The 27,357-nt window shown below is 53.7% G+C and overlaps 1 protein-coding gene and 1 long non-coding RNA gene across 4 annotated transcripts in view; one reads left to right on the top strand and one right to left on the bottom strand.

The window, feature by feature from the left end:
• Nucleotides 1-12,665, top strand: part of AP3S2 (adaptor related protein complex 3 subunit sigma 2) — a 59,567-nt gene extending 46,902 nt beyond the window's left edge. For 2 of the 3 annotated variants that reach the window (XM_045452350.1, XM_045452349.1), the window contains 2 exons: nt 6,832-6,939; nt 8,673-12,665. In XM_045452350.1, the coding sequence (XP_045308306.1) occupies nt 6,832-6,939; nt 8,673-8,801 (237 nt within the window). In that variant the 3' untranslated portion in view covers nt 8,802-12,665. The remainder of the gene's footprint in view (nt 1-6,831; nt 6,940-8,672) is intronic. The other variant, XR_006705449.1, reaches the window with a different exon arrangement.
• A 1,320-nt stretch (nt 12,666-13,985) lies between these two features.
• On the bottom strand, nt 13,986-15,620 carry LOC123584469. Its single transcript, XR_006705450.1, has 2 exons — nt 15,259-15,620; nt 13,986-14,264 (listed from the first exon to the last, which is right to left on the bottom strand). It is a non-coding gene; the product is annotated as an uncharacterized LOC123584469 (long non-coding RNA).
• Between the last annotated feature and the right edge of the window lie 11,737 nt (nt 15,621-27,357).

Genomic DNA, 27,357 nt, shown 5'->3' on the forward strand with positions numbered 1-27,357 from the left:
GACCTTTACTTCTTTGCTTTCTTCTGTTGTGGTTCTTACCGCCCCTATGTGACTTCGATTTCAGACTTCCTTCCCCCCCCCCCCCCCACACTTTGTTGGTTTGGTACTTTTGACTCACAGTGTTCTCTGAGGACCTCACCTCCACTTCTCCTGGCATCCTTGAGGTCAGTCCATCAGTTAACTCCTGTCATTTAATTCTTGGTGATCCGACTGTATGTAGTTTTTTTAGGTACATGAGTTTGGTATTGATTCTTCTTCCTTTTTTGTTCAAGTATAATTAACAATACAGTGTTATATTAGTTCCAGTTGTACAATATATTGATTCAGCGATTGTGTACATTTCTTAGTGCTCACCACGATCAGTGTACTCTTGGTCCCCTTTATCTCTTCCACCCCTCCCGCTACCAGCCTCCCCTCTGGCAACCACCAGTTTATTCCCTGTTTTTAAGAGTCTGGTTTTTTGTCTGTCTCTTTTTTCCCTTGTTCGCTTGTTTTGTTTCTTAAATTGCACATAGGATTGAAATCACATGGTTTTCCTCTTTCTCTGACTTACTTCACTTGGCATTATACCCTCCGGGCCCATCCATGTTGTTGCAGTGGCAGGCGCTCATTCATTTTTATTGCTGAGTCATACTTCTGTGTGTGTGTGGTGTTGACTCCTGGCTGCGCTCTCTATACACCCGGGCTTAGCAACCTCGAACTTTCTCACATCCCCTGTGTTTCCTCTGGCAGAAATGTTACTCGTCTTTCCTGGCGCACTTCACGTTCAGTGCGAGGGGTCTTCATGGACTTGTCCGATGAACGAGGGCAGCTGGCAGGCTGACCCTTCGTTGCTCACTCTCTGCTCGTCTACAGCGCATGAGTCACTGTGCTGACCAAAGGTCCGCTGTGATATTTTTAGACCTGTTGATGCCAGTCAAACTGGTATTGGAATTATGTAACTTAATCATATACAGATAAACCGTAATGAGAAAAGAGAATTGTTCTCTGAAAACCAAGGTGAATGCTTTGGAAAGAGAAGTTACTTCAAAAAGGAAATGAAGTTGAATCAGGTCTGGGCAAAGATAAATATAGAAGATAGAGATGGAGGCTCCGAAAAAGCTAGAAGCAATCTGTACTTACTGTTTCACGGGAGTCTGAGTTCTCCCTGTACTTCAGAGAAACTGGAAATTGTAGGTGATGCATTATGGGTGAATTTTATGCAAGAAGAGTGGCACACAACTCTGGTCAGCAGCAAAGATCTTATTGGCCCCAAATCATTAGTTTGGTGGCTCTCAAAGTATTGTTTATAGCAAGTGACTCTGGGCTTGGATACGGCAGGGGTGGGGGGGATCACAATAAAAGTCATAATAACTAGATCTTTATTACATGAGTTGTTGGTTTTCAAGGATACCCACTGACTCTCAGTTATTGAGAGTGAGGAAGTCAGGGTTCTTGTACCTCCTTCCTTCCCCCAACTTTGTCTTCCTGACTTTCTGCTGGCTGTAACTTTCCTTCATTGTCAGGCACATAGCATTGGCCTCTTGTCGCTCTAATCCCACTTTAACCTCAGTCCTCCCTGTAAGCGGACTCGGTGCTCAACGCCAGTCTCTCTGCCATCACCCCTTGGCTGGCAGTTTCTCAAGACAGACTCATAGGAACAGGGTTTTTCCTATTCTGTTACTCTTGACTGGTATAAATTCTTGGATTACACTTTCTCTCTTTGGGAATTTTGTAGGTATTACATCTTTTTCTGCTAGCATTGGATTTTACTGTGGAAATTTTCAAGATTTTGCCCCTCTCTTAAATAATTTGATCTTTTTGCCTCATTGCAAAAATCGGGAAATGTTACCCTCAGGGTCTGTCTTGGCGTTGACCGTTGTGGGTCAGTGTTCCCCAGGATACAGTGTGGCCTTGCAGTATGTGGACCCTCTTTCGTTTCAGAAACCTCTTGAATCATACGTTCACATAATCTTTATGAACACCTCTTTTCCTATGTGTTTGCTCCACGTCCTGGTTTCCCTTGATACATCCGCTGCATGTCCTTTGCTGGCTTCTCTAACTCTCCTTTTTCTCTATTCCTTTTAACCCCTTTTCTGTTTCATTGTACCTGCTTTTTTCCATCTCGCTCCTTTCTGTTCCTTACGCTTTCGGCAGTGTCTCTTCTCCCTTTGCTTCTTTCCAGCTTCACCTTCATTTCCGTACTGTTTCCTTCCACTTCTCCCCCAGCGGTGCCCGCGAGGTCTTCTCTTGTTGCCGCCTCCCCACCCCTCCCACAAGTGCCTGCTCTTCCGCCCTGAGCTCTCGCTTCACTGTTTGCTTTTTTTCAGTTTTGCAAAAAGATTTTACCGTCATTCGTTTCCTCCGTGGCGACGGTTTTCCAGTGCATAGTCCTAGTCTGCCTTTTGGTTTTCCCGTTTCTTTCCAAATTTTGTTCTTGTTGTATCTTTGTATACATCCGGTGTAGATTTCATTCTTACAAGTCCTCTTCGAGCAGGTGAGTTTCTCAGGGACTAGCTATTTGCAGGATTCTTGTTTAGAGGAGGCCCCAAGTCTGAATTCCAGGCTGACTGCAGTCATTCTCCTGATCTAGGGTTTGGGGTGAGTTCATTTACCCTGTATCTCTGTCCAGCCAGTAGAGCGAGGCTTCTGCAGACTTTTCCACGATGCGGACGCCACCATGAAGCTGAACTTGTGAGGCGAATACGGCTCGTTTGTGGTGGTTTCTCCTATGCTTCCCACTCCAGGTCCACAGACGTTCCTGCCTCCCCAGCAAGGAATCTGTTTGGTCCCAGAGCGAGTGTCCTTTACCCACAGGCAGTATATTTTGGCAGATCTTTCTCTCCAGCTCCCGTGTTCCCTCTCTGTAGTATCCTTTCTTTTCTTTCTCTAAAGGGAAGGAGACTTGCTTGAACTCCTTGCTTTTGACAGCTTTCCTAGCTGTTTTAGGGTCTGGGATTTGGGTTGTCTTCCAGTTTTGTTAAAAATGGAGTTTGCGTTTTTATTTATTTCTCCTTTTTTGCACTTGGAACACATCTTGAATAGCCTGTTAGAATTACGACTTCATGATACCATACTCGCATCAGAAGTCTTAACATATGCTGCTATCCAGCTGCTAGTGGCCTTTTAGTACCTTCTCCATCAGGCCTCCATCACCACACTGCCATCCATCTTCTAAGCACCTGAAGCCCCAGGAATATGCTGCTCAGGCTTAGGAGAAGCCTTTTCATTCAGTCAGCATGCCTGCGGCTCACTAGGCCTTGAGGACGAAGCACAGAAGAATTCGTGCAAGATCTTTGACACACCAAAGGCAAGTCTTCAAATGACTCCATGTGGACCAGGAGTGAGGGATGAGCAGGTAGAAGACACAGCTTGGGACTCAGAGGAACCGTGGCGGGAAGGGTGCCGAACGTGAGCTCTGGAGTCAGACGGGCCCGGACTCGGTGCTCTGTTCTGCTACTCATACATGTGACCTTGGAATAGTTCATTGCCTTTTCCATGTGTCAGTTCCCTCATATATAAAATGAAGATTATATTACCTACCTCAGATGGAGATTAAAATGAAGATTATATTACCTACCTCAGATGGATATTACTAATTTTTTTTTTTTAACGTTTGTTCATTTTTGAGAGAGAAAGAAAGAGACAGAGTGCGAGCAGGGGAGGGGCAGAGAGAGAGACACACACAGAATCGGAAGCAGGCCCCAGGCTCTGACCTGTCAGCACAGAGCCCAACATGGGGCTCAAACTCACGAACCATGAGATCACGACTGAGCCACCCAGGCGCCCCGGATATTACGATATTACGCGCCGATACATAAACTTAAAGTAAGAACCATGTAAAGTGCTTATCATAGTGGAGACGCTCAACAAATACTACTTCCTCCCATGAAGGAGCTCATTAAACAACAGAATAAAACACTAGGAGTCCTGGTGTGGACTCTTGTATTTTGTTTTTTCAGTTGTGAATTTTACGTAACGTAAAGCTTTCCATCTTCATTTTTAAGTGTACACTTGAGTCGTGCTAAGTGCATCCACACGATCGTGCAGCCCTTCTCGGGAACTCTCTTCATCTTGCAAAACTGAAACTGGTTTCGCATTAACCAACAGGCGTCCCGTCCTCCCTCAACTCCAGCCACCAGCTTTCCACTTCTGCCTCTGATTTTGGCCACGGGTACTTCCTAGAAAGAAATTGTACCGTATTCGTCCTTTTGTTTCTGGCTCATTTCACTTAGCGTAATGGCTTCGAGGTTTATCCGTGTCACAGCATGTGTCTGAGTGTCCTGCCTCTTTAAGGCTGAGTAATATTCCTTTGTATGTCTGTATCACATTCATCCATCCATCCATCAATGGGCACGTGGGCTGCTTCTACCTTTTGGTTATTCTGTGAATAATGCTGCTATGAAGATAGGTATAGAAATGTCTTTTTGAATCCTTGGTTTGTATCGCTTAAGTATAAACGCAGGTGCGGAATTGTTTGATTATATGGTTATTCGGTTGCTTAAAATATTTTGAGGAGCCATCAGAATGTTTTCAGAGGTTGATTTCTTCTTCTTCTTTTTTTTTCCTTTTGAGAGGGAGCGCTCGAGTGCAAGCTGGGAAGCTGGGGAGGGACAGAGGGAGAGAGAGAGAGAGAGAGAATCCCAAGCTCCATGCTCAGCACAGAGTCCAACGTGGGGCTCAGTCTCACAACTGTGAATACATGACCTGAGCCAAAATCAAGACTCAGATGCTTAACTGCCTGAGCCACCCAGGAGCCCCCAGAAGCTAATTTCTTGATGGGGAAGTATAAACAGTGTAGTTTCCCAATGAATAATTTTTTTTTTAATTTTTTTTTTCAACGTTTATTTATTTTTGGGACAGAGAGAGACAGAGCATGAACGGGGGAGGGGCAGAGAGAGAGGGAGACACAGAATTGGAAACAGGCTCCAGGCTCTGAGCCATCAGCCCAGAGCCTGACGCGGGGCTCGAACTCCCAGACCGCGAGATCGTGACCTGGCTGAAGTCAGACGCTTAACCGACTGCGCCACCCAGGCACCCCATCAATGAATAATTTTAAGACCAGTAGCATTTAACATTTTGTGAATTATCTAAATATGAGAATTTTACCATTAAATCCCCATATGCATTTAAATAATGAAATGGTTCCTCTTGTATAAAATTTAAGAATGCCACATGAGTGTGTATGTATAGACAGGAAAGTGGTTAATAAAACTCAGTGTAAGTGAATATACTTCATTTGTACATAAAACACATGTTCTTGTTATACTCTCTCCCTCCATGGGCAAAATATGAAGAACTAATATGCCTGAGAACTTCACGTGTCCAACATGCATGTGCACAAGCACACAGACAGACACATCTTTTATCTTGACTCTTCATCGCCCACAGAGTAAATTGGCCTCACATCCTCCATACTCCAGTCTAGACACTAGACCAGTGGGTCTCAACTGGGGGCGGTTTCACCAGGAGACATTTTTGGTGGTCACAGCTGGTGGGGTGCTCCTGGGATCGAATGAGCAGAGCCCAGGGGTACTGTTAAACAGGCTACCGTGCACAGGACACCCCCCGCCACACACACACACACACACACAGAAAATTTTCCAGCCCCAAGTGGCAATAGTGCTCAAACTTTAGACCCAGACTACCTCGTCACTAGGTTCAGTGTGAATACTCCTCTGGGCACCAGGCTCACGTGTGCGCTCGGGTTCCACCCAGCCAGTCCTCCTCAGCAAAACTGAATCTCCGTGTACTTGACCATCACGCTGACTGAGCCGCTGTGCTGACTCAAACACTGCACCCCACGGTAGCGAGCGAGCTGCCATAGAAACCCCCAGAGGGTCGGTCAGAGGTGTCTGCTGGGGTGTGTAAGGGGTGGGACTTCTTTCAAATCAGATCCTGTCAACATGGCCTTCGAGGTGCCACCTTCTATTGTTAATTAAGCACCAGATCAACAGCCCGAGAAGGAAGAGGGCGGCTAGAGAGACCAGAGAGATTCACTGAGACGGTGGGAGGACCGAGCTGGTCTCTGACATCAGAGAGGTGGGAAGAAGGACTTCAGGTGAAAGGCACCGGAGGAAGCAATTCTGCCGGTGGTGGGTCTGCAGAGCCCCTGGATCTGCCTGGAAAGGCAGATTTATGCGAGAGGCCGGAGCCAATGCTGACAAGGTGGTCAGGGCCTACAGAACCCAGTTTCTCATCCCGGCTGTAAGAAAGGGATAAGGACCGGTATGAAGGCGCGGGCCTGTTTTGCCACCAGCGTAACGCGGGCTGGAGGGTCTATCTTAGGAAGCCCGGGAGACGTCGCATTTCACGTGGGATGTGCTTGGGCAGGGATTGTCCCGCTGCCCCTGCAGTGACCGAGTGTGCGTCCGTCAGCGGTGCTGCTGCCGAGAGCAGCAGTGAGCGCCATCCTGATTCATTTAGAACCCGGTGTGGGGCAGGCTGGGTGTTTGGTAGAGGTTATCTCAGTCCTCACCAGAGTTCTGGAAGGAGGCTGGGGAACAGAAAGGATAGTTTGCCCAAAGTCACCCGGCTTAACCTGTGTGACTTCAGAGCCTGTGCTCTCAGCTACCACCTTCCCGCCCAGAGTGTGGCCGGCAGGTAGGAAAGAGCTACGGAATGAGCTGCTCACGGAAGAGGTTCGCGTGACGGTGTGCCGAGACGCGGGGGGCCACCCCTGTGGTCTCACGTGAGGGGTGGAGGACTTGGGCTTAGGTGTCTTGGGAATCAGGAGCTGGTGTCGGGTCCAGCCGCTCTGCTGGTGCAGGAGAGCCCGCGGGGTTTCTGTTTGGGCCACACCCCGACTGCCGCAGGGCGCTCCAACCCTTCTCGTTCCCGCTTCCCCTTTAGGTGCACTACATCCTTCAGGAGGTGGTGATGGGTGGGATGGTGTTGGAAACCAACATGAATGAAATCGTGGCTCAGATCGAAGCTCAAAACAGGCTGGAGAAATCCGAGGTGAGTACACGGCTGTACTTCTGCCCCAGCCAGTTGGGCCCGAGAAGACCCGGTTCGAGAAGACCGGGGCAGAAGGAGAAGGGGACGCATGTGTTGGTTTGTGTTGCTGGGGAACTTTAGGAATGTGTATACGCCTCTTCTTTCTTCCTTGAGTCCATCGAAACTGATTGGAAGGCCCGCCGATTGGAAGGCCAGCCCTGAAAATTAAAACGTGTAAGAATAAGGCTAAACGTGTGAACGGAAAAGCCAGATGGCACACAAAGACAGACACCTCCTGGCTTGGGGGACTCTGGCCAGTGCTTGTAGTGTGTAATTCCTCCTTTCAGAGCTACACATACCTTGGAGGGACCCAGAATCCCCGTCTCTGGTCCCATTGTGGTTTTCCAGTGCTCTAGGAGTCTGCTCTCCCAGCGGCCATTTCTTGTGGTGTCTTTCAGACCTCCGACTTGCCAGTTCCCTTATTTCCGGTTAGCCCTGTACTCAGCTAGAACAGAATTTGGGCTGGGTTTACAAACAACATACCCCAGCCCACCCCCACATAGTGCTGGGCTTGATACAAACGCTCCCACTAGGGGCACCTGGCTGGCTCAGTTGGAGCACGCGACTCTCGGTCTCAGGGTCGTGAGTTTGAGCCCCACGCTGGGGGTAGAGATTACTTAAAACTTAAACAAAAACCGCTCACAGTAGATTCTGTCCTACCCCCCCTGAGGTTTCTCTATCACCTCCGTCAGCCTAGCCGGAGAGCAGTGTAGAGGCTACAGGCCTACACCACACGCGGCAGGAAGAGAATTTTAATTATCTGAGTGTCTTCGAGAGCTTCATTCCTTCTTGTGATGGAACTTGACCTTGCAAAGAGCCAAGAATTCCTCTGTCTGTGAGGACTGGTGGCCCTGCTGACGAAGCTCCGCCAGACCACCACTGGAGCGGCACCACGGTCCTTTAGTGACACAGGCCAGGGAGCTTCCAGGAATAGTGAGTGAGTCACAGGCAAGGGGTTTGGAAACAGGAAGAATGGAGACGTGCTGGGCGAGAGCGGGACTGGAGTCGGTGTCCCCGACAGCCAGTAAGGAGGACGGGGTTCCGGGAGTCTTGTCGGCTTCTCCCCTTCTCTGCCCACTGGGGGCGAGCCAGCGGGGAGCGCCCCTCTTCTCTGTGTTTGTCACAGTCCTTCCATGGCTGCGGGTGTGTCAGACCTTCCACGGGTCCTTCCGCCCATCTTGCTGCCACATGACATTTCCAAAGCCAGCTCTTTCCCGTCTCACGTTGATAGTTGGCAGGCAGCTGCCCGAAACGGACTTTCCTTTTTCTCGTACGCGTTTCCCTGTGACTGCACCCGCTTCTAAGAGTGTTCAGGCTCTTCGGGGAAGGGCTTTGTTTTGTAGTCTGAAAAGTGCCCCTGACACAGAGTATGACGTGGTCAAACCGTCTCCGGTTATTCCGGCAAGCGTGGACTGAGTGCCTGCTGTGTGCCAGGCGCTGTTAGGTGCGGGGGCTAGCACCCCGCGTGAGCCACCACCCCTTCGGGAGCGCACGCTGTGGAGCCCTGCCCCAGAGCCCCCGTCCCACCTCAGGATTGCTGCATCGGCCATACCTTTGAGGAATAAGGAGGAAAAATCAAAACGTGTGTTGTGTGTGCTCGGTGTGGACACTTCCTGTCTCCGTCGCTTGTGTTTTTAAGCGTTAAGCGGATGACACCGAGCGTTTGTCTCATGCCCCCTCTCGTGTCTCCTCAGGGTGGCCTGTCAGCAGCCCCCGCCCGGGCCGTGTCCGCTGTGAAAAACATCAATCTGCCGGAGATTCCTCGGAACATCAACATTGGTGATCTCAACATCAAAGTCCCCAACCTGTCCCAGTTTGTCTGAGGGTCCACGGCTACTGAACTGGAGTCCTTGAAACCCGCCAAGCCAGTCCTGCCACAGAACACACTCTGAGCCTTAGAAGGGTCGAGCCCTGGGCCCTGACCCTTGCTGCCGTGGGGTCGGGGGGGAGCCCCGGGTTCACCGCTAGCATGTGCTGGGTTCTCACCTGTGCCCACTTGCCGGCCTCCGATACGTGTAGCCACCGCAGACGTGAGGGGGGCCCCTGGCCTCCGTGGGGTCAGCGTGCCCCAGCCACTCGTACCTTTACCTCCCGCGTGTAGCCGCGTCCAGGGACTGGGCGCTGTACTGGGGCCCTCCTGCTTCCTAGAACCCGCCACCAGGATATTGTCTGACGAGAGTCTTTCTCCTTAGTACCACGAGGCTTCCGCGGTCCTATAGCGTTCACTTTTGCTGGTGAGACGCCATAGCTAGTGAAGGGCCGACCCTTAGGGGATGCGGTGAGTGGCAGAGAAGGGCAGAGTTTTATGAGAACCCAGAGTTGCCTTCTGGCTGTACTGTGTAGGCAAGCTTGCTGGTTACCCCGCCTCCAGAACACGTCCCCCACCGCCACAGTCCTTGCACAGGGCGCCATCCAAACCATGAACCTGGTGCATGCTGATAGGGAGAACACCCCCCTTCCCCACGGCCATGTCTCCGGCACAGCCCGAGGGTCCCTCAGCAAAGGGGAGAGGCCCGTGTCTGTGGAAGGTAAAGCTGACAACATGTGAAACGTCTCAGAATTATGACTCTTTCCAGGTTTAAAATACATTCTTCTGATGAGCAGACGGTCAGTTGCTGTGTTAGAAGTGACGAGTTTTCTCCATACAGGAGAGCCACTGCTGCCTGCACCAGCCTGTGGAGCATGAGAGCTGGGATCACTGGTTCTAGAACGGGCACTGGGAAGACTGGGGACACGGGAAGTGTGCTGACTGAGACCCGTGGCTCTGCGGTGTCTTGTCCCCACTGTGGGAGGAGCCCCACCCTGTTCCCCCCAGGTGACATCCTCCCACGGTTGGCTTCGGAAACTTGTAAATGTTTACGTGTGATGAGTGTCTTTCTGTGGTTAATGTGGAGCTAAAACTGCTCCTCCCGAGTAGTGCCTCTTGCCGCGCTGCCCCGGGGTTAGGGAGCTCGCTGCATCACCACGGCGACGTCTCCCAGCCAGGGGGCTTCCCGTGCCTGCCGGCGGGGGTGGGGGGGGGGGGGCCAGACCGCTCCAATGTCCTGCTGCCGCTGCAGAGCCCATCTGAGATGGTGCCCACCCCCCGGCCCCCAGGACCGCGGTGCTCCCATGCTTGGTGCCCTCTGCTCCCCGCAGCCTCCTGTGCTCCCTCCCCAGTAGCCTCCGGGACAGGCGGGCGATTAGAAGGAGGCCCTCTGTCTGAAGAGGGAGAGGAGGTCACGACGTCTGATAGCATTCTTTTGAAGGGTTTGGGTTTTCTGTAACAGACGCTTCAGCACGTCCGTGTCCCTCTCTCACATTTACTAAGTGTGGAATAAGAAAGGAGGAGCACGGATGTGAGGCGGTGTGAGCAGGACCTTCCCACAGGCCTTACAGCCTTACAGCAGGCATCATCTCCCCATTCCGCAGGGACAGTAAGAGACAGGTCGAGTAACCTGCTTTGCGTCACACGGGGCTGAGAATTGAGACTTGCCTGCCTAAGTCCAAAGTCCATTTTCTTTCACTGCTCAAGACGGCTTCCAATTTTATCCTCTTTGTTCTGGATAAGGAAACTGAGTCCCAGAGAGGTTAGTAGCTTCTCACAAACCCTGATGAAACCAAACCTGGTTTGCTAAGGGGGCCAGTGACGACGTCCTCAGAGGGCGAAAGCTGGAGGCTTTCGGAGAGCTGATGAGCAGCCCAGAGTATTAAGTGTTGTGCTGAGGGTCATGAAGCTAGAACCTGGTCATTTCTCTGGAGTTTACGTATTTGTGTTGTGGTTTAACGCATCAGTGCAGGGCACCTGTATGGCCCGGATTTCCCAGGACAGCGTTCGAATGTCTGCCTGTCAGAAACCGATGTTTTCTGGTTTCAGCTCTCCTCCCACAGATCACTGACTGGTCCCGGAGACTCCAACCAGTGAGCATCCCATCCTTACCCCTGAAACTGCCTCTAAAAATGGCCTGAAACTTCAGCCTTGTTTTTTATTTGCAAAAGTCCATCCCTTGGACAAGCCACGGTAACCATTCGTTAGCCACTCGAGGTTGTCTGCAAATCCAGCTAGCTCTCTTGCCTGCTATGAGCAAAGCCATAAACTTTTTTTTTTTTTTAATAAGAGGAAATCGTATGCTGTCTTTGAAGAAAGATACAGATACTGCAGCTGAGAGATTCAGTTAGGAAAATAGGGACTGGGCCTAAATTTGAGAGTCCTTGGTCCTGGATGATTGATGCTGAGGGTTTCCTGAAGTGGAACAGAATACTGGGTTTCCAGGGCTCACGGCCCGTAATTAAAACCAAAAATTCTGTTGCGCAGTTTGTAAGTGCCTGGTGCGTGCCAGGCTCAATACTAGACACTGAAGATGGAGAGATCTGAGGCTCAGCTCCTGCCGTTGTCTCTCCGCCGAGGACCTCGGAGTGCCCAGTTGAGCGACTGGAAGCCTGAATGTGTGGTGACCGGAGTTGGTGGCTGTTCTGTGGAATAAAGGACAAGGACCCATTTGCCACCCCCGGCAGCCTCCATCGTGCCCCGCTGGGCCATGCTCCGAACAGTCCTTGTGCCGCTGTAACAGAAAGACTGGCTGGTGGCTTAACATTTCTCACAGTTCTGCAATCTGATCGAGATCGAGGTGCCAGCACATTTGAGGTCTCTGAGGACCTGCTTCCTGTTTCACAGGCTGCCATCTTCTTGCTCTGTCCTCACATGGCGGAGAGAGAAGGCTCTTTGCTCTTCATCCCCTTCTAAGGGTGCCAGTCCCGTCATGGGGGCTCCACCCCACGGCCCCATCCAAATCTAATCACCTCCCAAAGGCGTCCCCCCCGCCCCCCGCCCCAGATACCATCCCACTGGGGATTAGATTTCAACGTAGGAATCTGAAGGACGCAGACATTCATCCACAGGTCACCTTATTATCTGCCTCTCCTCTTGGCCTACACGGCCGTGTGCTTGTCACATGAGGATTAATTCGGGATCTCTTGAGGCTTCTCAAGCCCCTGTTATTCAGGCCTCCGCCCCTTACGAAGCCGGCCCTTCCTCGCCGCCACCTCCACGGAGCCACACGAGCGAAGCGCTCTCTGGCCCCAGCTCCACCAAAGACCACGGGAGCGTGCCGGCTAAATCCTGTCTGGTGGACCGGTCTTTAGTAGGGCGTTTCCTTCGTGTAGCCGTCCGTCCGTGGCTTTCCAAATAGGATGCATCAGTGGCGCCTGATGGTAAAAATCGGGGTGAACGTGACAGCCAAGATGGAGAGCCACTTACGTATGAGAGACCGGGGCGTTGTCGGCTCCCAGCGAACACCCTGCTCTTCAGCCTTCCCTGTCCTCTACCTGGTCTCCCAGGGGCACCTGTCTCGCTGCGCTGAGGACCCTGCTCACGTGGCTTTGCCCTCGGGAGTGCGGCAGGGCTCCCGTCTGCTCTGACCTGGCGGCGGCTGCCAGAGATGCGGACAGGCCCTCTCTAGGGAAATAGTTCCACGAGAATAATTAATCTTTTCCAAAAGACTGGGTACGTTCTTTCCTATTCAATGAGTTAATGTTTTAAAAAGGAAATACATTCATGTATTCAAAATTTGAGATAACAGAAGCCTGTTCAGCCAGATTCCCACCTGTTCCCACAGACCACCAAGTTACCCCCCCGGCCGGCCCCGTGGCAACAAGTGTTTCCAGTTGAAAGGATTAAGAAATAAAGTCCCTGGATTTTTATTACCAAACTGACGGTGTGCTCTTCCTCAGAGAGTTATGTTCCTTTTGACCTCGGTGACTGGCCTCGGCCCTCTGCAGCCATGCCACCCTCTGGACAGAGGAGGGCCTCCCAGACCACCCCGCATCAAGGAGCCCCCCTACTTGGGCATACCTATCCCAGCTCTGCTTTTCCTGTTTTCAGGGCACTCGACCTGATGTACGTTTGGATCGAAGTTACCATCTGTCCCCGCTAGGATGAGTGTCCCCACAGGCGGGCGTTGTCTCGCTCCACGCGGTGGGGACAGCGCCTGGTGCTTGCTCTCAATAAAGAAGTGTTGAATGAGCGGCCGGTGGAGGCTTTCCCGGGCCCCGCGCTCTGCCCTCTGGGAAGGAGAACCAGGGCAATGGTATTGGGAGCAGCAGGAGGGGAGGGACCCGGTGATGGCCTGTGGAGGCCGAGGGAGAGGAGAGGGGCGAAGCTGATGACCGTGGAACCCAAGTGACTGCAGGACCAGTGAGGGGGTTCCTCGAGAGGAGGAAGTGGTTTGGGAGGAAGAGGGGCCCAGAGTGTGGATGAGGACGGGTCGGATGGGGAGAGTGGGAGGGGGGCGGGGGCGGGGGGCTGAGGTCCGCCAGCCAGCTGGGAGCCTGGGCTGGGATCCTGGGCGTGGGCAGGAGAGGAGACGGCTCGAAGCCGTGAAGCTGTGGGGTGAGCCCCGGAGCCCAGAAGTGGCAGGAGGGGTGAGGATACAGCCTGCGGGCGAGGGAAGGGAGGGGAGACAGCAGGGCAACCTCAGGTCAGGGAGGGGCCCGCGGTGGGAGAGGCCAAGGGGCTGGGAACTGAAGACGTGGCCTCTGAGCTCACAGTTGTCCTCCAGTGAGGCGGCACCACCAGAGAACTCGGCGGTTCTAGCCAAGTGGAGCTTTTGAACTGCAAGGTGGTCACGTAAGAGTGTGAGACGTGCAGAGCCCTCAGAAGGTCCCTGTCCTCTGCCATCGAAAGAGGGACCAGGAACTCCTTCCTGCCTTGGGGACTTGGGAGGTTTAACGAGAGGACTGGTGTAGACCGCAAAGGCTCCCTGAACCCGGCCACCGTCGTCATGCGGCTTTTTACAGAGGGAGTAGGGGTAGATCCAGGAAGCTGGGAGGGGAGCCCAGGTGGGCCTCGCAGGGCCGGACCGGCTGCTGGCCTGGCCCCACCAGCGAGCCCCAGGCCCACATCCCGAGGCCGCCAAAACTGGATAAAGCGGGGGAAGTGGCGGAGTGTCTGGAAAGCGAAGATCCCGGAACCTGAAGGGTGGGAGGTGCGGCCCTTCCCCGTCAGCAGGGAATATAGACACGCAGGGGGCTCAGTGGAGGGAGTCCGTGTAGGGGTGAGGCAGGCCTGCCTGAGAGTCGGGGTCCTGGAGCACTTCCCTGAGAAAGGGGATCGTTGGGCCTTCTCAAGGGTAAATCTCCCATTGTTCTTCAACTCTGCCATCAGCGGGGCCTCCTGAGGACACTCGGGAACAGGGGTGCCCTCCCCTGCCTCCTGGGAGTGGGTGTGGCTTCAGGAGGGCAGCTTGAGGGTCGTCTTGCGGGTTGCTGAGAATGAATGCCCTGTGCGAACTCAGGACCTAAAGGCACAGCTGAAACGGGAAGGAAGGAAGGGCGATTCTCAGGGATAGGGGAAGACCAGGCCCATTTCTCATTGTTCCCCCAGATTGAGGTGGTTCTCAAAATCTTGACCAACCGGCATGGTTCAGGCACTGGCCAGAGTGAAGGTACCAGATTGGGAGTGAGGGTGTTACCCGTGGTCCGTGTTGGTTCTGCCCCCAGGAAGGACCCGGCCACTCCGGAGGCGACAGAGGCGAGAACCCGGGAGGCAGCCACTCCTTTGCCTGCCTCCTCCAGCATGGGCAGTGCGGTGGGAGGGGGCCTTCCCACGCCCCGTCTCTGGACCCTGTCACCCTTCGCTCCCCAGCTGGCAGCGAAGCCGGAGGCTGACGGGCAGCCACGAACCCAGGGCACTTCCCAGGGCCGGAGACCGCTCCTGCTACCCTGGGCAGCGTGGGTGGGGAGCTTTCCTCCAGCCTCTTGGTCCTGAGCGATTGGCACCCAGCGCCCTTTTGACTCCTCCCCGAGCTTCCGGGTGGCTCCCCAGCTGGCCGCGGGCCGCGGGGGATCTCACCCTGGCTGCCCGGCCCGAGGAAGCTGTGGGCCAAAGACGTCCACACGCACAGGCTGGGAAGTCATTGCTCCTTGCTGGGGAGTGCTTGGCAAACAGGCAGGCTAGGATTTGTACTGCCAGCTGCTGAGCCAGCTTTCCCGGAACTTCCTTTGTGTGGCCCGGAGGTGTGCGGAGACCTGCTCCCCGGGACCCTGAGGAAGGTGCTCCCGCTCAGATGCCAGGCTGGGCACCTCGGGGCGTTCTCTGCTGAAATCCGTCTTCCCAACTTCCCAGCCTCTACCTACCTCTTCTCCGGCAGCCAGGCCCTCCTGGGCCCTCGGAAATGCCAACCAACCCATCAGCTGCCTACAGGGCACGGTGACGTGACAGGATTGGAAGGAAACCCCTGGGTTCAAACTGTCTGTGCCAAACGGGCAAACGCCACAGCGATGCTACCTGGCGTGGAGCCATACCTGGCACAGGTTGACAGCCCGGGGCGGGCGTTCCCCATCAGGCCCTTCAGGCTCCCCATCAGTCCAGCCCTGCTCAGCTCCGGGTGCTGGTGTCCCCAGAAAGGCCACGGGCCCAAGGCCAGGCCAGGCTCTCCTGGCTTCTCTGTGACCTCAGAGGTGGCCCCTTTGTTCTGGACCTGCAGTCCCCAACCATGTCCCTGGTTGGAGCCTCGGGTGGTGCAGCCCCAATGTTCCCACCCCGTCGGAGCCCCCAGGTTAAGCCCTCTCCCTGGGACCCCAGTGCCCACCGGTCTCAGATCCTGTCTGACAATCAACCAACTGTCCAGTAACTCACATCTCCACCCAACGTCCCTCATCCCCTGCCTGGACGCCACCACAGCCCCTCAACTGTCGCCCCCCCCCGCCCCCCCGCCTCCTCATGGCCCTGTTTTATCACCCAGCAGGCAGACTGAACCTTCCCAAGTATTAATCAGACCACGACACCGGCCTGCAGGCCTTAAAGCCTCCCAAAGGCTTCCCACTAGTCTCGGAACAAAACTCGGGGCCCTGCTTAGCTGGCCGCTATCCATCTTTTGTCCTCGGTTCCTGCTGCCCCGCCCAGCTCCCTGCTTCCCCCTCTCCAACCACACGGGCCTTCGTGGGTCCCTGAACACAGGGGGCCTTTGTCCCCACCTCCCCGCTGCCTGTCTTCCGCTCTTCGTCACTCCGGGGGTGGTCCTCTGTTCAAATGTCTTCAGAGGACCTCCCTGTCCCGCCTGCCTTCCCGATCACTCCCTGTCCCCATCCCTTGCCCGGCTTTATCCTCCGTGGGCTTGTCCCCTGACACGATAGCGTAATGTCTCCTCTGCTGTCTTCACTATTTCTTGGTGCTGTTGTGCTGGTACCTAGCACAGTGCCTGATCCCTGTGAGCCGTCAGGAATTAAATGATTGTCGGATGCATGAAGGCACGTTCCCGTCGCCCTCCCCGTGCGCTGACGCTCCACACTCGCTCAAGCTTTAGGGCAGGAAGCTCTGTGGGTGGGAGTCATGCGGCCTGACTTCTTGACTCTGTGTGACCTTGAGTGAGTCATTTAGCCGCCTACTCCAAGTTGTAGGCATGGTGTACGAGAGAGTACCCATCAGCTTAGACAGAAAGCCCTAAATGGGGTATAAACTTGGTGTGGGTCCCGGCTCCACCAGGTCAGCTGTGTGACCTTGGGCAACACACGTGACCTCCCTGTGATTGTTTCCTCATCTGTGAAATGGGAATAAAATAGCTCCCTTGAATCGCCCGGGGTTCTCGGTCGCAAACAATAGAATCAACCCAGCGCGGGGAAGTTCTGGCAGGCCCCAAACCAAGCTGGCCAGGACACAGGGAGAAACAAATCCTCTGGAACGTGTCACCTCCAGCATCAACACTGGACCCCGAGGCCACAGACCCTGCCGGCCTTCCTTGAAGACACAGAGTCCTAGGCAGGTACCTCTGATTGGGGACGCCCAGGCCCAGGGCCTGCACAGACGCGGAGGGGGCTGGTCCCAGAGACAGCTGTGCACCACACTGCGTGCAGAGGGCAGTCGCGCGGATGCAGAATTCATGCAGAACTCTCCTCTGCAGCCGGTGGGAAACGGTCTGTGGAACCCGCGGGAGTGAACACACGCTCATCCTTTGACTCGGCGGTGCCAAATGAGTGCACGTGTCCAAGCCGAAGACAGGACAGGAATGTTGGCGGCCTTGCGCGTCATCGCCAAGAAGCAGGAACGACCAAATGCCCATCTGAATGGAAGGCAGGGGTGAATAAGCCTGGAACGCCACGCGGCCCGAGAGCGAGCCAAGTCCCCCTACGCGTGACGTCGTGCATAAGCCCAAGCAGCAGAACGCCCGGCCGTGAGAAGCCAGGAGGACAACGTAGGTTGTGTGGTTTCATGTGTTTGCCCTGCGGGCACGGGCGACGTGAATGTTCGGGAGAGCGGGTGTCCTCCTGGAAGGCCAGAGACAGACGGGGCAGGAGGGGGTTGGCCGGGGTGTCGGGCACGTCCGCTCCCTTGATCCGGACGCTGCTTCCCCTTACGTGTTCACTCTGTGAAGCTCCCACGGGCTCTTCACTTACGATTTCGTGGGTTCCTCCAGGTCTGTTACACTTAACAACAAATAACATGGGTTTAAGGAAGAAAAAAAAAAAAATGCATCGGAAGCACTTGGGACCAGTGGCTCACGGTGTGAGCTGAATACACGTGAGGTCGGTGTTGTCACTGGCTGGTCCCTCTCCCACGCCACCCCTCCCCTCCCCCATCCTCCCAGCCGGGAAGAGACCCACGAGTCCTCGGCCCTCAGTAGACAGAGCTGGCGCCACCATCCAGGGGGCTCCATCGTGCAGCGTTGATGGGCGTGGTGACCAGGGCCCCGGGGCGGCCGTGCGGCCAGTGTGGGCCTCTCTTGTCGGGCCCCGCGGGAGGAGCAGGAACCAGGGTGGAGGGTAAGTTAGGTTTGGGGAGCAGAGCAAGAAGGGAGAAGATGCAGCGGGCAAAGCCTGTGGAGGTTCCGGGCCACGGGAGGGAAGGGAAGCTGCGTGCTCAGAGAGCCATTGGGAGAGCGGGGGCCGTGGCAGGAGGGTTTCTGGGTCTCAGCGGGAATCGGGAAGGGTGCGGAGTGGGCTGGGGCCAAGGATAAGAGATGTGGGGCCTGGTGGACTTCCCTAATCTCTGCATTTCCCAAACCGCGAACTGGGCACTGGTGGACGGGAAGACTGTCGGTGGAGAGGAGGGAGCCCAGTCCGGGGCGACGGTGCCTGGGCCAGGAGGCCGGACCGCGCGTGTGGAGCCTTCGCGTCATCTCCAACCCACGGGAGGGGTTGAGCAGAAACAATGATAATGATAATAACAGGGAAAGCAGCTGCGGTGGACGTTATCACTGTTCGAAAGACCTATCGCCTCTCTCCGCTCCGGGGGAACACGGCACTCCGCGTAACTCTGCCATCAAGCTGGGCAACCTGATCTGCTTTGGTGGCCTGACCGTAAGTGAGACGCGCCACTTCTAAGAAGAAACTTCGGGGGGCGCCGGTGAAGGGGGGGCTCAGTCGGTGAAGCGTCTGACTCCCGATTTTGGCTCCGGTCGTGATCTCGCGGTTCGTGGGATCGAGCCCTACGTCAGGCTCCTCGCTGATTCTCCCTCTCTCTCTCTCTGGCCCTTCCCTGCTCACGTGCACTCTCGATAGATAGATAGATAGATAGATAGATAGATAGACATAAAATTATATAAAATCTTAAAAAAAAAAAAAAAAAGGTGCCTGGCTGGCTCAGTTGGTAGAAAATGCAACCCTTGATCACAGGGTTATAAATTCGAGCCCCACGTTGGGCATAGAGATTACTTAAAAATAAAATCTTTTAAAAAATTAAATTATGCATGCTTACAACTAAAGTATATTGAAAAACAAAGGCACTACTCAAAGCTCATGGCTTCTTCATTACGTCCCCACGCCTGAGCGGTGTCACGTGAGGCCCAGCACGCCGACGGCGTCCCTGCGGTGGGGCAGTCTACAAGGCCGTGCCCTCGGCGTCTGTGCCCAACTCTGCCTCGCGTGGGGGATGGAACTCGGAAGTGGTGGGGTTATTTATGCCCCAGAGATCGGAAGACGCTAAAGCGGGGCTAACCCCTCACGCCCACCACCTGCCAGTCGTTACACATTTAACCGACGGGTCATCGAGCCCTCCTGTCTGGCCCCGGCCCGGCACGTGAAGGGTGGGGCAGGAAAGCCGGAGGCCGAGGCCCAGGGCCGCCTGTCATAACAATGATAAGATGGCTAGGGCCTCTGCGCCCTGCTGCCTGATGAGTGTTTTGTGTATTCTCCCACTTAACCCTCACCACACCCTGTGAGGCAAAGTGCTATTACTGTTGGCAGATGAGGAAACCGAGGCACGGAGGAGCTACCTGTCGAGTCGCTCAGTTAATAAATTGTCACGCCCGGGATACAAAGCCTGACCCTTAATGATCACTGTCCATACTCCGTCCCCGGTGTCGGACACAGGGTCTGGTCTCTTTCCTGAAACCCCCAGGGAGGTGCAGACCCCAGACACCCCGGGAGCCTCGAGTGGGCTTCAGGGACCAGCAGGCCCATGGCCTCACCTCTCCTGTGGACAGACAGTCTTGGGGACCACATTTTATGCAGCTCCGAGTGCCAGGGAGACCCAGGCCGAGGCTGGGGGTCCTCTTTCCCAAAGCAGCTTGAGAATATTCTCGGGAGCCCTGGAGCGCTCGGGGTGAGGCTGGGCGGCCGGGGGCTCTGACAGCAAGTGCCTGGATGGTGCAGCCTGAGGGCTTCTCTGCAGGTCAGTGGAGGGTGTGAATGGAGAGGTCCCTGGGTTGAGAAGGGGTTAGACTGTTCGACATCTGGGGTTTGCAAAAGAGAGAATCCTAGAAAAGGTCTCAGGCTGCCAGAGCAAGAGGAGGAGGCCTCCCTGGTCCCCAGGGCACGTGGGAAGATGCTGGAAGCAGGGAGGCTGTGGTGTGGGGTGTGGAGGGAGGGGTCGCTATGCTCTAGGGAAGCCACATGGCACTGGGCCGACGCTGGCCTGGAAGAGGCTAAGGGTGGGTTGAATGGTGGCCCTCCAAAAGATGTCTATGTCTTAGTCCCCAGAATCTGTGAATGTGACCTTATTTGGGAAAAGGATGTTTGATATAATTAAGTGAAAATCCTGGTCATGAGGTCGTCTTGGATCACTTAGGGAAGCCCCCATTCCAGTGACAAGTGTCCTCATAAGAGACACACAGAGGAGAAATCCCTGCGACCACAGAGGTGGAGGTCAGAGGGACACAGCCACCAGGCAAGGTCCACCCGGAGCCACCAGAAGCCGGAAGCACTGAGGATCCTTGCCTAGAGCCTCGGAGGGAGCGTGGGCCTGCCGACGCCTGGATCTCAGACATCTGGCCTCCAAACGGGGAGACAGTAAGTTTCTATTGTTTGAAGCCACCCGGTTTGTGATCATTTGTTACTGAAGCCAGAAGAAGCCAACACAGTGGAGGCGAAAACCCGCGTTTTCCTCCACTGCACAGGGCGGCGCCTGGGCGGGAAAGGAGGTTTGCAGACTGGCAGGGGGGCAGAGGGAGGGGGAGCCAGGGAGCGGGCTGCCTCGTAGCCTTGGGTGGGCTCAGGCGGTGGGGGTGGGGGGTGGGGTGGGCACAGGAAGGCCTGACGGATGGACAAGACCCGGGGTGGGAGGGGGGCAGAGGCCCGGAGCTCTCAGAGGGATGATGGGGATTCAGGAAAGGGCACTTTCAAGAGATAGCAGGGCCCGGGAAAGGATGCGGAGGGACGGCTGAGAAGACACAATCCCAGCTGGGGATTGCTGGGAACAAGGCCGATGGCCCCAGGAAGAGGCATGGCCAGAGGGGGCACGAAACTTGCCAAAGCGGGCAAAGGCGGACATGTGCATGGTAGGGTCTTTACGGAGGGCTCCCCACGGGCTTCATGAGGGACTGTGCCCATTTTACAGATGAGGAAGGTGAAGCTTCCTCGGCAAGTAAGCACTCAAAGTCAGTTACGTCACTTGTATGCATCAGACCCCGACTGGAAGCCAAACTGCAAAGCTGGCCTCCTACTGAGTGCCCTGCCCTGCCCTGGGGAGGCCCCCCGTGAGTCGGGTGCTGAGGCAGCACTGGAATGGGAGCCCACCCAGGGGTGCGGGACTCACTCTGCCTCCCCGCCCTGCCTGCCTGTCCCTTCTCACCCTGCCTGGGGGCCTCTGTCCCTCCCACTGTGCTCTGGTCAGTCCTGTCCCTTCGGAGGCCCAGGACCCTGCCGGGCCCAGCTCCACATCAAAAGTCCTTTCCTGCTTCCTGCCTGGCCAACAGAGTTTGCTCTCAAAGCTGCTCTTTGTCCTCCTTTTTTTCCCAAACAATGTGTTTTTTTGTGTGTTTTTTTAAAGATTTTTAAAAATGTTTATTTATTTTTGAGAGAGACAGAGACAGAGTGCAAGCGGGGGAGGGGCAGAGAGAGAGGGAGACACAGAATCCGAAGCGGGCTCCAGGCTCCAGGCTCTGCGCAGAGCCCGACGCGGGGCTCGAACTCACCAACAGTGAGATCTTGACCCGAGCCGAAGTCTCAGGTCAACCGACCGAGCCCCCTAGGCGTTCCCCCAAACAATGTGTTTTTAACCAATTTTATAATAAAACCCAAACTGACTTCTTGAAAACAGCAGCAATGAGAAATCATGATCATAAAATCCCAGCCCTAGCGGCCCCTCTGGATTGTCCTCCCTCTCCGGACACCTACCTCCTCAAGCCTGCGGTTCCTGGTGATCAAGCCCCTTCCGCGAAGCCCCTCCCTCCGCTGCTGGGTTCCTCCAGCCTCTGGAGAGCCCGAGCCCCCTCCCGACGCTCTCCCTGCCTCCCACCCGACTCCCCTCCACGCTGGTCCCAGATTTTCTCAAAAGTCATCAGGGACTCGGTGTCCCCGAGGAGTAGAGCCTAAAATCCTTATCGTGGCATCCAAGGCTCTCATGTCCTGTCCTCACCTGCCCCAGCCTTGTGCCCCACCGGACACTTGGCCCCCTGCCTGTACAGATGCCGGTCCCTCTGCTCAGGAACGACCTTCCTCCATCTGCCTGTTAGGTTAATCCAACTCAATCCTCAAGACTCAGCCCAAATAGCTCTCCCTGCTCGCTTACCCTCCCCTGCCCTTCCCCAGGCACAGAGCAGACCTCCTGCCACCATCATGACAATATATAGTGTGGCATTTGGTCCCTTCATTCACCCGGTAAGCGCCAAGTCCCGTGCTAGGCACTGGGGCGCAGCGGAAAGCAGTTCGGGTCCGGCCCCTGCACGCTCGGAGTTCATCATCCCTGCTACTGTTGCCCAGGTAGAGCACGGGTCCCTTGGAACAGGCGCCACCTGTGTCCACAGAGCCAGGCGTGGTGCCCCCACACAGTGTGGGCTCCTCAAACGTTTGTTGACTGACTGACCGACCAGATGAGCGAATGAATACGTGTGATGCTTTCTCTCTTCACTGTCCCCCCGAGCCCGGAGCTGAATCACCTGCTCACAGCAGGTGTTCCGTTCAAGGACGCGATCGATCGATCGATCGATCGATCGATGGTTCTGGGAGAGGGAGGAGTGTGTAGGGAAGGGACACTGAGGGAAGAGAAGTGGAGTGCTCCAGGTGCTCAAGGCTGGGGAACCCTGGGCGTCTCCACCCCTCTCCTGCCTACTCCCACCCTACTTCCGAACTCCCGGGGAGATGGAGACCTTGAAGGGATTGCCCTGGTCCCTGGCCCACCCTGACAGCCAGTACTCCCCACCAGGGCCCTGCCCAGAAGCCTCAGAGCCACGGAGGGGCCCCACGCGGGCTGGGCAGGGCCTGACCCCTCCCATCTCCCCCTTCCCCAACTCTGTCATCTCTCCTTTCCGTTTGTAAGTAGCATTTGACTGGTTTGGGTGGCTGTCGCTACAAAATTAGTGTATGTTTGTTCTCCGGTGTAAAGAGAACACAAGCGTCTAAGAAAGCAACGTCAGTCTCCCTGCCCTCCCTCCCACCCCCTGCCACCCGCCGGCCGCACTGAGAACACCCAGGTTAATCACTGGGCACATGCCTTTCCACTCGTCCCAACACTCGTGACACCGCAGGAGTATTCATGCCCCGAGAGCGTTCTTAGGAAGATGGAACATAGTAACTGTGTTCCTGTAGCACTCGCTTTTTCTTTTTTACTTAAAAATATACACAGACATGGGGGCGCCTGGGTGGCTCCGGCGGTTAAGCGTCCGACTTCGGCTCAGGTCATGATCTCACGGTTCGTGGGTTCGAGCCCCGCGTCGGGCTCTGTGCTGACAGCTCAGAGCCTGGAGCCTGCTTCCGATTCTGTGTCTCCCTCTCTCTCTGTTCCTCCCCTGCTCTCACTCTGTCTCTCTCTCTCAAAAATAAATAAAAGATTTAAAAAAAAAAAAACTCGAAAAAAATATACACAGACATCATCCCAAGGTAAGTATACGGCATTAACTCATTCCAACTGCCGTGTAGTGCTTCCTGTGGATGTTTGATAATTTGTTTAAATGGCCCCCTACGGACACTTTGACCTTTTTTTTGTTGTTGCTCCCCCTATGACAAGGAATACTTCAATAAACCTCCTCCTACACATCCTTACGTTTTTAATTTTTAATTTTACTTTCTCGAGCAATCAGAGACACAAATTGACAAGTGTGCTAGGAGCTGATGGCGCTGGGTCACCGCACCCTGGCTAACTGTAGGTGTGGTGCGTTGTCTAAACCTCTGCCAGCCTCCTGGGCAAAACCTGACCGCTCATTGTTTTGAAATTGTGTTTCCTGAATACAGCTAAGGTTGAATGACTTTTCATATGTCAATTGGCCTTTTTTATTTCCTCCGCTATGAGTTTTTGAATCTAGTCCTTTGTCCTGGTTTCTTTCTTTCTTTCTTTTTTTTTTTAACAGAGAGAGCCAGGGAGAGGGCTGAAGGAGAGAGGGAGAGAGAGAGAGAGAGAGAGAGAGAGAGAATCTCAAGCACGCTCAGGGCGGAGCACGACATGGGGCTCGATCCCACACCCCTGGGATCATGACCTGAGCCGAAACCAAGAGTCGGGTGCTCAACAGACAGAGTCACCTAGGTGCCCCCATTTTTAACTTCTTATTACAAAAATTTGAAAACATACTCAAAAGTAGTAAGAAGAGTTCAGTGAACTCCCCGTGTCCCCATCTCCGAGCTCCAACAGTGATCAAGGCAAGGTCGATTTTTTTCCCCCGGTATAGAATTTTCCTTTGGAAGTCGCTTGTAGTGGTTTTTGCAATGCAGAGATTTTTTTTGCTTTTACGCAGTCGAATTTCTTAGTCTTTCCTTTTGTGACTTTTGGGCTTTGTAGAATTCTTAGAAAGGTCTTTCCAGTCTAAGGCTATTAGCAAAACAAAAACAGATTCTTCCACTACTCCTAAAACATGATTTGTTATTTTGTGAATGATGGCGTAGTATTTTTTCACACGGAGGGCTGTAATTTATTGAACCAATCCGCACTGGCTGAGCATTAAGATTGTCTTCGATTTCCCCCTATTTTAATTTTTTTTTCAACGTTTATTTATTTTGGGGATTTCCCCCTATTTTATTTTTTTTTATTTTTTTATTTTTTTAATTTTTTTTTTCAACGTTTATTTATTTTTGGGACAGAGAGAGACAGAGCATGAACGGGGGAGGGGCAGAGAGAGAGGGAGACACAGAATCGGAAACAGGCTCCAGGCTCCGAGCCATCAGCCCAGAGCCCGACGCGGGGCTCAAACTCACGGACCGCGAGATCGTGACCTGGCTGAAGTCGGACGCTTAACCGACTGCGCCACCCAGGCGCCCCTTTCCCCCTATTTTAAATCACGCTGTATTGGGCAGTCAGCCCTGACTTCCCCACTGCACCTAGATTATTTCAAAGCAAACCCCAGACATCGAGTCTTTTCATCCATAAACATATAAAAGGCAAAAAAAATTTATATCGTAAAATCTGTTAATCCTCTGGTCTTTTTGTCTGGCACTTTTTATTTACGTTTGAAGAGGCAGCATATGCACACGGCTAGACATTCAACAGGACAAAAGCAAGCATGGAAAAATCTGTTTTCTATCCTGTTCTCGGGCTGCCCCATTCCCTTCCTGGAAAACCACCAGTCTTATCAACGTCTTGTGTATCTTCAGTCATTATTTACACGTGTAAAAGCGAATGGTGTGCTTTCTCCTGCTTAAAACACAATTGGCAATCCACATAAACAATGGTCTGTGTATTTGATTCTTTTTTTTTTTTTTTAATTTTTTTTTCCAACTTTTTTTTTTTTTTTTTTTAATTTTTGGGACAGAGAGAGACAGAGCATGAACGGGGGAGGGGCAGAGAGAGAGGGAGACACAGAATCCGAAACAGGCTCCAGGCTCCGAGCCATCAGCCCAGAGCCTGACGCGGGGCTCGAACTCACGGACCGCGAGATCGTGACCTGGCTGAAGTCGGACGCTTAACCGACTGCGCCACCCAGGCGCCCCTGTGTATTTGATTCTAAACACATTTTCATTTGTCATTCTTGTTCCTTAACAGCGTGCCTTGGAGATTGTTCTAGGTAAGCATCCTCCTTCTTTTTTATCGCTCCATACATCCCATTGCAGGGACACAAAGGAAGGGTTCAGCGACCCTGATCCTACCTCTGCTGGTGGTAGGTTCCTCCCAACTACAGACGGTTCTGCATGTGAAAAGCCTGCATTCACCATTGCACTTGTGGGTGAGGATATCGGTAAGATAAATCTCTAGGAGTGGAAGTGCTGAGTCAAAGGGTACGTGTGTTTCTATGTTTGCTAAATATTGCCAAATTCCTTCCGTTAGGGGTTTATCAGTTTATGCACCAGCCAGCTGGGCGGGAGGGTGTCTGTGTCCCCCGCCCCAACCCCGCAAACCTCGTGTGTTACCAAACCTTGTTGTCTCTGCCCATCTGATGTCAACCAGAGTATCTTTGGAGATCAAGTTTTCGTTTATCCTTTTAGGAGAGTTGTTGAGCATCTTTTCACACGTTTAAGAGTTCCTTTGAATTTCCCCTTTCCCTACTGTTTCTTCATATTCTTTGCCTATTCCGCAGCCCCCCCTGCCCCCGATTTGCGTCATTGTGGGTTCATTTAAAAACGATTTGTGGGAGCCCTTTATATATTAGAGAAATCATCCCTCTGCCTTTGTTATGACCCACAGCCCCTCACTCCCCAGTTTCAAGTTTTTCTGTTGACTTGTGGTAGTTCGTGCGAGGCAGAAATTTTAACTTTTTTACGAACTCAAATTTATCAATCTTTTGAGCCTTCAGGTCTTGGGTCATACTTAGGAAGGCCTTCCCCACTCCGGGATTTGTTGTTAGTGGCGGTGGTGTTTTTTCATTCTCCCATGGGTTCATTCAGTAGTTATAAAACATGATTTGTTTTTCATGGTGGAGTAGTATTTCCTCGCACGGGAAGACCCTAATTTATTTCACCAGTCACCTACAGCTGAACGTGTAGGCTATTTCCGATTTTCCTGAATTATAGAAGTCACCCTGCGGCCAAGGGCCTTGTCCATAAATATTCTATTTCATGAGGCTAAATTCCTGAAAGTGACCTTCATTCCTGTCCCCAAACTACCCTCCAGAAAGTTGGGCTGCACTCTCCTGCTGCCTGAGGCACATGTTTATTCTTCTCCAAATGCCCTCGGGGGCCTAAGGCGGAGCAAAGGGACCCAGGGCAGGAGATTCTCTCCTGCCCTGATTGAATCTTTCCTTGGCTTCTGGGGCCCGGAGAGCAGATTATGAGAAATATGCTGGAGGAGGGGACGGGGCAGGATGAGAGCCGGGGAGAGAGAGAGAGAAGGAAAACCCAGACCAGCTGCTGGGTCTCACTCAGAGCCTGCCTACTCTTACTTTACGCACAGTTCTATATTCCAGTCAACTTGTGAGCTGGCTGTTAACAGCACGGGAACAAATTAGGAAGGGGAAGCAAGACTGCTGCGTAGGGGTCCCCTGGTCCCCTGTGCAGTTTCCAAAGGAACAGCAAGTGAAAGTATAATAAAAGGGAGTCAGGCAGCAACGGGCCCGGGCCATGCAGTGCAGTGCTTAACTGTCCCACAGCTCCCAGTGACAGATAAGGAGAGCAGATGACACTGGCTGGTCTCTAAATGTGCTTCTACACCTGAGACTCTGGCAGGCACCTTGAACGTCTTGTGCACGCAGAATGCTGCCCTCCTCCCCAAAGATGTCCTCGTCCTAATCCCCAGAAACCGTGACCACTGTCGTGCTACGTGCCAAAGGGCCCCTGAAGTTGCAGCTGGAATTGAAACTGCTAATCAGCTGAACTTAAAATGGGGCGATTATTTGGGATTCTCTCGGTGGACAGTGTAACTACCGGGATCTCAGAAGTAGAAGCAGGAGGCAGACAGAAGAGTGAGGGTTGGACGGATCCAAGGGCAGGAAGGCCGGCCATCGCCGGCTTTGAAAATGGGGGCCGCCGCGAAACAAGGAATGTGGGCGGCCTCTGGAAGCCTGAAGAGGCAATAAATGGATACTCTGTAGACCCTCCAGAAGGAGGCCCTGTGGACACCCCTGAGTTTAGTCTAGAGAGAACCCTAAGGTACTAAATGTGCATTGTTTTCAG

Source organism: Leopardus geoffroyi, chromosome B3, assembly GCF_018350155.1.
Source record: "Leopardus geoffroyi isolate Oge1 chromosome B3, O.geoffroyi_Oge1_pat1.0, whole genome shotgun sequence".
Taxonomy (NCBI): domain Eukaryota; kingdom Metazoa; phylum Chordata; class Mammalia; order Carnivora; family Felidae; genus Leopardus; species Leopardus geoffroyi.